Raw genomic sequence first — 11,208 nt, 5'->3', positions numbered from 1 at the left:
AGGGAGGGAGTGAGAAAAGGAAAAAAGTGAGAAATGAAGGGAGGTTGGTAGGGAGGCAGGAGAGATATTTACTGCTTTTTATATGAAAGAAGTGGAATGTTATTCAACTGAAAACACAGAAGTACTTCCAAAACTCTGTATTTATAAAGCCCCATTCCTTCAGATTTCAAAAACACTGTAAACATAGGTCAGCCTGCAAATCAAATAAGTGTTTCTCATCTCCTCCCCACACTTCCTGAGGTAACCTGCTCACGCAGGACTGTACAGGAGCCTTCAGCCACCGCCTGTTTTCCTAACATGGCTTGGCAGGGAGTTGTGCACTTTGGCTCCAAAAGCCTGATTTCAAAGTGACCTGCCAAAGCGCCTCACAACTTAGCGCTGGGCATTCACTTGGCTGAGGAGGGCTGTGAGCCAGTTTGGGCTTTGGCTTTCTGCAGAAAAGTGTTATCCTAAGTAACCAGAGTAAAAGGAAGTGGGGAGGTTGGTTCTGATCATGCAAGTGAAGCTATTCAAGTTCATTATTTTCTAAGTTGCCCACAATGAAAACAGCAACTGTAAAGGTGAGCAACATATCACAGGTCCTAACTTCTAGGACTCAATTCCCTTTTGGGGATGCTGAAGACTTTCCCCACAAAGAAACCTGCAATACTTCCAACATTCCACAGAGCTTGGCTTTGCATCCATCACCCCAAGAAATTCTAAGACCTTCAAAATGTATGCATCCCTGCAAACTGGATCGCTGTCACATACTCATCCCTAGTGTTTGGCAAAGTAGTCCCATGTCACTGACTTAATTGGTGGCAGGTTATTTTCCAGTTGTCAAATAATCTTTTCCTATTTAGGAGTCAGAAATAGAAACATTCACTCATAAAGGAATTGGATCATTTGGAACATGAACAATATAAGTATTTATTTGAAAAAACATTTTCCATTGAAGTAAATCCACACATTGGCTGCAGTAGCTTCTTCTAATTATTTCCAAATTGTACTCACAGTCACTTTCATCCATCATGTTCAAAGGTATTGCTACAGAAAAACTGTCACAACTTTTTTTTTAGAAAAAATATACACAGTCTCTCTAATAGAAAGTTAATTAAAACAATAAAACTAAGCAATGTAAAGCTAAGATGTGAGACAGATTGACATTTGTAAACACAAATAAATAAATATGTACAAAAGAGTCTATGCCAACAACAGATAAGGAATAGCTTTACAATGCAAGCAATGGTGACAAGGATGGCAACTATTTCAAAACTTAAACTCTTGACACAATTCAGCTAAAAAAGGTGGAGAAATGAGAAAAAAAAAATAAAGAGTTTGAATTGGTATTCTTCTGGAAGGTGAGTGTACGTGGCTTTTGGCTCCCCAGTGAGACTGTGGCCCCAAGCTTCTGAGGGGCTAAAGAAAGGTGAGAAAGGAACAGAGGGTGGAATTTGGCTCAGTCTTTTAACTCTATTTGCAAATGTTTCTGTGCAGCTATTTCTCCATAGTTTTCCTTACCTGCTCATTGAAAATTTCTAAAGTGGAGCTGACATTGTTGTCAAATACAAAAATAAAATGTTTTCTCAGATCTGGATGCATATGAGAAGACATCAAAAGCAAAGCTATTTCTGAAGATATATCTTAATCACTATTAACTAACTATGCACCTTGTGCAGAGATCTCACAGTAGAAAGCTAATTAAACTCTATCATGAATGTCTAAGGTTTGGGGGAAGCATATGAATATTCAGTGATGATTTAAGATTAATTTTCATCTATATGTAAATTCTGGCACAATACACAGCCTGTTAATATATGCCTACAGAAAAGGATTTGGCTCTACTGTTGTGAATCTCAGTGACTTAAGGTTTACTGTCTTTTTCTCCTAAATGCCCCTCTCCCCTGTGAAAGCCAGCCTGGACTCAGCTCTTTTCTGCCAAGATGGTGTTCCAGGTTGCTGCAAAATGGAACAGTAGTAACAATTCACCACCAAACTCTCTCATTATCCTTTTGAGCTTGACTAGCTTCATGACTAAAGCTTAGCCAAAGAGGCTCCTTGAGTCTCTGCATAGCCTGCATGTCATCCTACATCTAAGAACAAGGGCTATCTGCTTTCTGTATAGAAGGTAAAGGCCCTAGGGGTTCAGTTCTGGCCTTTTTTTTGAGCCAACAGGCTCTGCCCAAATCCCTCCTTTCCTCCTCACTTAACTGCTGCTTCCCTAAACCTGATACCTCTCAGAGAATTCAGAAAGCTGTTAAGACCCAGCTTGCACTGAGGCCTATTGCTAAGAAACTGGATAAGACTCCATAATTTAACAATTAAGCTGTGGTCTCCTCTACCCTCATTACAAGCATGCATTCCTTAGGATGCTTTGAGAGTTAGGTAAGCTGTGTGATATTAGGCATGACTTTTATGCATCAGGCTGATCCATAAACACAACACCATCTATCTTGCCAGACCTCCTCAGGCTCTTCTATGTTATCATCAGAGGACTCAGTACAAATAGATTTTAGACTAGCAGTTGTAGATCCACACAATAAATTATTTTAATTAATTGAGATATCCACATGTCTGAGTTTATATTCCTTGGAACAAAATTCTCAGTAGGGGAAGAGAGAGGCCTTCATTTACTTAACTGGAAATATCTTAAAAGTCATTAGAGCAAGGACAGGACCACAACATCTCAAATGTGTGTATCCTAAAAGGACTTGTTACAGTGTGACTAACAGAAAATCTCCTCTACCCCATGAGCCTATGGGCTCAATATACAGTAAAGGGGGAACAGTATCATTGTTAAACAACCACAGGAGGCCCTGTTAATGGAATGTCATCACCAAGCCATACTTAAATGCATGGGATTCAATTATAGTTAATAACGAGGCTTAAGCTTTCTGTCTTGAATGGAACACAGAAATTCACACAGCCTTCTATTAACTTGGATAATATCTTGGGAAAACTTTCTTTCCAGGGTGTGTTGTAGTTATGAAAGTTATATATTTGATATTAAAAAAATCCCTTTTACTCTTAGGGTCAAATATTAAGCATTTTTTTTCTATTTGTGGTTGAAATTTCATTGAAAAAGAAAAAAAATGCTGATGCATTCACAGAAAGTAGCTCTGGAAGAAATCTGTTGGCATCCAAAACTGTTACAAATATTATTACACTTCTGATTGTTGAGAAAGATGATATAAAAATGGCTACATCCAGGCCTCACCAGGAGGTTGGTAGATGAATCTAAACTAGAGTTTGTCCTTGGCTTTGTTCCCTCCCCTGTTGTCTAATTTTAGTACCTTCCCCTGAGTTCTGATTAGTTTGATTCAATCATACATTCAAAAAATAATATCTCCCTGGCTTACTGAGTCATATTGCTCTCAGTACTGAAGTTCACTGATTATGGAAAGTCCCCCTTGGAAGAAATATACTGAAATGATGAATTGTAAATTTCACAAAAGCCTTCTTAACAAAGCACACCCCTCATCTGTATGCAGTTACCTAGGTAATAGCACATTTATATCTGCTAGTCATGGTTTACACTGCATGCAGATCTTCACACTTCTGGAAACTGATTTTCCTTTTTCTTATATTAAAGACATTAAAATTTTGTGCTGTGGCTGAAGGTGTCTGACATGATGATGTTTTTATAGAAGTTATCTGAATGAGCATTGCAATAACCCTTGACCTTATCAATGACCTGATGGACAGGGATGATTGATGTTTGTTCTCCATCAGCATGGGTCAGTTTTGACAAGGACTTGTCCATGGAAGCACTGTCTGCAAGAAATGACACGAGAAATTAGGCTTCAAGATAAGCTGGGGACACGCCTTAGGGGCACTATACTGTGCCCTCTGTTTTGCACATCAAGAAGTATACAAAGGAAATAAAGCTTTTTTTCCCCTTAGATTAGGTAACAGGCAGCACTAAAATTTTGCATTTTTCATCTTCAAAATGCACTCCTAAAATTCACTGAATGTCTATTTGCCTTCTAGTCATTTTTTGTGCTATGGTTTATTATAGGAAAATATTCTTGTAAGTAGCATATTTCAGTCAATGAAAATAATAAAAAACCTCTTCAAAAATGTATGCACCAAATGGCTCAAAAGAAATAATAAATTAGGTAAGAATGAACTAAAATGTTCTGAAATGTTCATGGTAGAAGTGTATGATATCTAACATAAAGTTTTCCAAATAATATAGGAAAATGGGCAGGGGAAAATGAGTTGATGGGAACACAGGGGTTCATTATACTATTTTCTCTACCTTTTACATGTCTGACATTCTTCATAATAAAAACTTTTAGAAAATAAAGGATTTTGGAGAATAAAAGTGAATAAAAATAAACATGAAAGTCTGCTTTGAAGACATTTTTCCCATGGCTTTTAGCTTGTGAAATGAATGGAATATAGCAAAAAGGACATCTCTTTATGAATTATTAATTGTAGAAGTCAAAACTCCCTTTATCAGAAGTATTTTAAAACTTTTTTTTGTTAACTTGCTACAGTTTCAGCAGCACTATTTCTAGCAGAAAAAAATATCAGAGCAATTGATAATGAGAAAGGACCACTAAATAAACTTGTATTCTGAATTTTTCAGTATTGTGAGTTAAATATTATTTCCCTTGATCCCCAAAATTTCTAAAACTGGCTCAGATAGTGCCCTGAAACTCATATGTAAGATCTATTATCTATATATACATGTGGTTGTTTATTTTTTATTTTTTGTATTCTATGAATGTCATAAGTGCCTACTCTCTTCCCCCTCCTAATACACTTTGGAGAAACATTACCCTTGAATTTACCCAATTACAGAAATTTCATGGTGGATGAAGGATAAACTGTGCTCTTGTACCAACTGTTCCGTTCTCTTTAATCGTATCTTTTCTACACTGTGTGAGAAGTAAAACCTATCCTGAAACACTGCTTTAGGGAATCATACCTCCAAAGCTGCAACAGTCACTTTAGACCTTTTATATTCTGAGTAAGCTGGACTCAGATAGTGACCTGGCATATAAAATCCAAAAACAATTGTTCAAAATTGTCATTAGGATATCTGTTGTCTCTGGAAACTATTCAAATGCTCAACTATTACTTACACTGGACACTAAACAAAAATGGGGGCTAACACAGGAAATGGCACTCTCACCCCACACTAAAGGAAACCAGAGGAAGAAAACATGGTTCATGGAAAGAAGGGGAAGATGGAAGCATGGAAAAGTGGTTGAAGCATGTCCCAGGGCTGGGGAGAGAAAGCCTGGGGGAGTCACAGCACAAGGCCCCGCTCATCTGGCTCTCAGCAAGCTGATTGATTTTGAGCTTTCTTCAAGTTCATGAATTCACTAGCCATTGGTTTTCTGTTGGGGAATTTTTCTATTGACTTAAATCCCAATAATGAATGATTCATGCTTGAATTTTTTAAAGAAAACAACATGTCCTGAGAGAAAATATCAAGAATATACTCCTTTTACTCCCTAGACAACTTCCAGGAGCATGTGATTTAAAGCCAGCTCCACTGCAAGGATATGATCCAATTGGATGGCACTTCACATAAAAGGTGACTTCCAAACAAGGCAAAATTCTAAACAAGGGATGTGCATATAGTGTGTACCTATAAATGCACACAATACTATTAACTATGATATATATGGTTATATATCTATTACTAGTATCTATATATATTATTCTCAGTTTTCTGGTTAGATATTACTTTATAAGTAATACGGACTTGGTTACAACTGTAAATCTGAAAACCAGGGGCTAGAGAAATGAACTCCATTCGACCTATGCTGAAATTCAAGCAGATGAGAATCCTAACAAAGCAGCTTAGAATGGATGACATCTCTTTTATGACTTCTATGAACGTACCATGGCATATCCAGTAACCCACCAGAGCACTGGAGAGTAAAAATGATAAATTTTTTTAAAAATCATATCCTTCTCTCAAATGTTACTTTTTTGTTATGTTACATAATATGTGACCCACTCATTCCAGAGCATGGTACATTTCCTAGAAGGAGCAGCTTGCACACCGCATGCAGAGAAGAGCCGGCACAGCACGCTGCCATTTGAAATTTCAGAAAATTCCAGCTCAGTGCAGGAATATCATTGTGCTAGCTGAAAAGTATTGTAAAGAACAAGCCATTTTGCTGGTGCAGCAAGAACCTTAGCTTAATCCATGCAAATATTCTCATATTACCTTGCAAAAAAAATCATGCATTCAAAAAGTGATAAAAGTTTACCTGGACGATCCACTTTTGTTGAAGAAATGCTCTTAGGAGGAATTATCTACACCATAAACATATGAATGTTGGGATCAGTTCCAAGAAATAAACCAACTAGATATCCAAGAGGATATGCAGTGACTTCTTGCATACCCTAGTGATTCCCAGAACTGAGAACTGTCCCACAGAGAACTGACTGGGTAACCAAGTTTATTATATCATATAAACAATAAACATAAAGTGCATTATATCCTCATGCTAGTGGCCAACAGCCCTTCAGCCCCAAGGGTTTCATTTTGTTTTGGTTTGGTTTGGTTAAGAGAAAGAGAAAAACATGAATGCATTCTTAAAACAATAAAATTTTTAAAAATACCATTTTGAAACAACAGAGTGTGCCATTTCTGCATTTCCTCTAGTATCTTCTAGTCAGTTTTCCCCAGGATCTTACAACAGTCTTTTCCTAATACTTCAAAAATATCTGATATTCCTGAAGACCTACCTTTTTATCTTTTCCCCCTTCTAAGAGAAATTTCTTTAGGCTAGCTATTCTCAGCTGTGGTAAGAGGAAAACAATTTAATTAGTCTAGTGTCTATTCACTCATAACTTATTGACAACATATTAATTATTTTCATTTTAGAAAGAGAAGGAAATTGATCTGGGGTTGTGTCACACACCTGTAACCCCAGTGGTTAGGGAGGCTGAGGCAGCAGGATTGTGAGTTTAAAGCCAGCCTCAGAAACTTAGTGAGGCACTTAACAACTCACAGAGACCCTGTCTCTAAGTAAAATATTAAAAAAGGGCTGGGGATATGGCTCAGTGTTTAAGCACCCCTGGGTTCACTTCTCAGTACCAAACAAACAAACAAACAACAACAACAAAAACACACCACAGGAAATAAAGTGTTTACTTTTAAGTTTGATTAAATAAAATAAAAATAAATTTAAAATGTTCATAATAAGTAAAAGATTTTGTTCCAGGGAACTACCAAGCAGGAAGAATAATCTAAAGCTGTACACCTGTCATCAATTTCCTCACACAGGTATTCTCAAGTAAGGGTGAACAGGCCTCTTAATTTTACACAAAAATGTGCATGTGACAAAAAGCTGGACAGGGTGGCACACACTTGTAATGCCAGTGGCTCAAGAAGCTAAGGAAGGAGGATCACAAATTCAAAGCCAACCTCAGCAACTTAGTAAGGAACTAAGCAATTTAGCGAGACTCTGCTTCAAAATAAAAATAAATGGGCTGGAGATGTGGCTCAGTGATTAAGCACCCCTGGGTTCAATCTCTGGTATAAAGCCTGCACTTTATTCAGAAAGAGAATCCATAGCTTTCATTTAATTCCCCACAAATGTCTTGCCAAGAAACTTTAAGAACTGCTGTTCTAAGTTGCTCTGAGTTTATAGATCTTTCTTTAATTTTGGAATTAAAAAAAAAAAAAAAACTTTGAACATTCAAACCTCCTCCACAGTAGTACCATAATTCCCAGCAGGGGCCACACCAGTGGCAAGACAGGGAAGGTGGTACAAGGAGGGACTGTGTAAGGACTTGGGCCACCTGTCATCCAAGTATTCCCAGTATGAACAATTACAGGCACATCACCTGGCTTTTGCCCTCTGTGAAAAAAGTTGAATATCAATCTTTTCTGTGCCATTCACCTCTGTTTATAGGTAATTCTTAAACAAATTAGAAAATTTAAAAGCTATTTCCATTTGTCCTTTCAGAAGTAGCTTTAATTAGGAAGTAGTGTTTGCTCAGTGTCAAGAGCTGTCTGCCAACAGATTCGATTGGTCTTTAAAAGTAGCAATTCTATTATTTCCCTTTAAAGTTATTAGAAGATGACAGCTCCTCGTGCTACTAAGTGACCATCAAGTACCACAAAATATTATTTCCATGGTGTCATGAGGATCACCCACAGACATGCTCAGTGACAGAGTCTGTGGCTGCCGTGAATATGATGAAAAGGCAAGACATGAAGAAAGCCTCACGTTTCTTACAGTCCTGTCACCTTCCCATTACTGCCCTCTGCTCTTTCCTATTTCATCAGTGACCTAAGGAACAGTTGCCAACAAGGCTTCCAATGCTTAAGGATTTAAGTTGTAAATAAAACACATCCTAGACGGCCCTTCTTCCTACTCCCACGCCACCCTGTCAGGTACTTTCACCCCGTCCTAAAATATTCTGCAATAATTTCTTCATTTTAAAAATAAAAAATGCTAACTTTCTAAACAAAATATTCTAATTTTTAAAGAAAACTAAGTTTCCAATCAAATGATAAAGTTACACTACTGCTCGGTTCATCATATGGTTTGCAGGAATAGATGGATTATAAAATTTTAAAGAGAATAAAATATTCATAAAGTTGCTGGAGAAGATCTTCAGATAGATTTTATATTCGTAAATCTAACATAAGCACTCCATCAGGCACTGTGATGCATCAAACTTCGGGATGAGCTGATTCTGCCATGGAAATGTAACGTGAGAACTGGACCAGAAAAGATCTTTATGATGCCAGAAGCACTCACCGGTGTGGCTGTTCCTTTTGAAATAGGTGGTAGAGCTGGATTTAGATTTGGATGTAAGATAGGTTGAGTTAGAACCAATGGAACTTGAAGACAAAGATTTTCCCAGATTGTCAGAGCTTTTCTTGATGATATTGGTAGCTGTCTTGCTCCAATCTGAGAGAAATGACATCATTCTATCAATCTCCTTTATAAGGAATATAATACGCTGTGTCCTAAAAAAATTATCAGTATATTGCTTTGCCTATCTGGAGCATCTGATTTTCTGACATGCCAACAATAGCTAGAGTAAGTTCTGAAAAGGACTGGGGATGTGGCTCAGTGGTTAAGCACTCCTGGGTCCAATCCCTGGTACCAAAACTAACTAAATAAAAATAAACAACAATAATAAACTGAAGAAACTGAAATTTCCTACTTTGAACCTGTGTACATATTATTTAAAATCTTGCATCAATATCCTAGGGTGAGAAGTAACCACAGTAATTAAAAAAAAAACAAAAAAACTTTTCTTCAAATGTTTTTAAATTGAGATATAATCTCTTCACCTAAAAATGTAATTCAGAACTTCAAAAGTGGAAAGGAGGGTCTGGTGTAGTGGATAATCTGAGCTGTCAAATTAGACATTAAATCTTATGCAAATCATTTAAGCTGCCTGGAATTCATGCTTCTCTGCAGGTAGAAGGGATGTATCCAGTGCTCTCAGATCCCCTCCAGCCCCAATATTCCAAGATTCTAGCTAAGAATCTTCACATGCTCCATTTCTACAATCTGCTCCCACTGGATCTGGGCTGCTTTGACAACAGAAAATGACTGACAAGTGTTTCCAGTTAATCTTAGATAAATACGTAATGACAAACCTGCCCCTTTACCTGAATTATCTGCTAATCGGAATCGGCCACAACAGAGATGTCGTCTCCACTGCTTCTGGACATTCTCCTTCATTGCACAGTGGAAGATAAAAATAAATAATCCTGTGACAATAGAAAATACAAACACTGAGGTCAACTGACACATTTTAAAAGATGAATCTTATAAAATATGTGTATTTGTTTTAATTTAAAGTTTTTATATCTACGTTACTAAGGAACAAAGATCCAAGGAAAGGAATCTCAAGAGTGCTTAGTAGATATTTTAATCCTATAGAAAAGAACACAATGGCTCAAATAAAACCAGAATCACTGCATGGATCTGATTTCTGTCTTTGCCTGTTCTGTTCCACATTCATTACGACTTACCTAAAAACCAAGCTGAAACAAGCTACATTCAACTTAAAAGCATTTGCTATTTCCTTTATTTCTGTCTTAAAAGCATGTGAAAACTGTTCATAGAATTTAAAAAAAAGAGAGAGAGAAAACAGAAATCACCCGTAAACTTATTGTCTGTTTCAATTTGTCTATCTTGAGCTGTTTTACATAGGTAGATTATTATAGCTATAATCAGAATATTAGGTTGGGCTTTAGAAAAATGGTTATTTCTACATGTTGTTCAAACACACCTCAAACCAGAAAAATCCTGTGACTCCACTTGGCCCAATTCAGATTTTCAACATTTTAACACAGAAACACCTCCTTATTGGGCAATAGTCTTCATATTTACAGCCACTCCCTGGGTCTATCAAACACTGTGTCACTTGTGCTTTGCAAGCCAACCCCCTTTAACCTTCTCCTTGCAGCCTCAGTTTCCCCTATTTTCTATATGAGTCGTCCCTATCACCTAATAAGCACAATCTAGTAGCTCTTTAAAAAAAACATAAAAAAATTTCCCTTAATCTCTAATCTTCTTTCAGCTTCAACTTCATTTATTTCCGCAGTAAAACTTCTTTAAGTGGTTATTACCTTGTACTGCCTCCACTTCTTTCCCACCTTCTCCTCCAAGCCTACTCCCCACAGGCTGCCATCACACCCTATGCCCTGTGACTGTTCCGAGCAGGGGGGTGTCAGCTCCCACACTGCATACTCTATTCCTGTGGCGTCTTAACAAGCCTTCGGAAGCAGCCAAACAATGGGAGAGTCCTTTGTTCTCAATGCCAATTTCTCCAAGTTTTATGGGAATTCCTTCTCTACTGCCTTAGAAGATTATTCTCCTTTACTCCTTAAAGATAACACAATTTTGTGACTAGGTCCTGGTTCTCCATCTCTCCTGGGGTTCCAGTGTTGCAGTAGAGAGTGAACTTCTAAACTACAAGAACCACATCTCTAAGGCTCAAGATTGATTTTTATGCTTGGTTCCACTTGCTTCTCTCCCCATATACCACCAGGATTCCAATGACATTGCTTCTAGGACATCTTTATCTGGCTGTATCTCAAACCCCAGATGTTGTGAACTGAAGGTTCCTCCACATGACCCTCGAACCACTCTTACCACCTTCTGTTTCTCAGTGTAGCAGGTTCATTCCTGCCCAATATAGTGCTGAACACTGTCTTCAGCTCTCTCAAAAGCTGTTTCCTACTTCTCATTCAGGTCTTGGATCAACTGACGACTGTTGATA

General features: G+C 37.5%; 1 protein-coding gene across 5 annotated transcripts in view; it reads right to left on the bottom strand.

Moving 5' to 3' along the window:
* Positions 1-884: 884 nt before the first annotated feature.
* The window catches only part of Adgrg6 (adhesion G protein-coupled receptor G6), a 143,239-nt gene continuing 132,915 nt past the window's right edge, over positions 885-11,208 (bottom strand). For 3 of the 5 annotated variants that reach the window (XM_046450517.2, XM_046450493.2, XM_058581633.1), the window contains 3 exons: positions 9,590-9,691; positions 8,724-8,876; positions 885-3,753 (listed from right to left, as the gene is read on the bottom strand). In XM_046450517.2, coding sequence (XP_046306473.1) covers positions 3,575-3,753; positions 8,724-8,876; positions 9,590-9,691 — 434 coding nt within the window. In that variant the 3' untranslated portion in view covers positions 885-3,574. Of the gene's footprint in view, positions 3,754-6,215; positions 6,262-8,723; positions 8,877-9,589; positions 9,692-11,208 lie in introns of all 5 variants that reach the window. The other 2 variants (XM_058581630.1, XM_046450501.2) reach the window with 1 other exon arrangement.

This window comes from Marmota monax, unplaced genomic scaffold (assembly GCF_021218885.2).
Source record: "Marmota monax isolate L192 unplaced genomic scaffold, Marmota_monax_Labrador192_F-V1.1 WCK01_AAM20220418_F8-fsc00030, whole genome shotgun sequence".
NCBI lineage: Eukaryota > Metazoa > Chordata > Mammalia > Rodentia > Sciuridae > Marmota > Marmota monax.
This window is presented reverse-complemented; position numbering and strand designations above follow the sequence as displayed.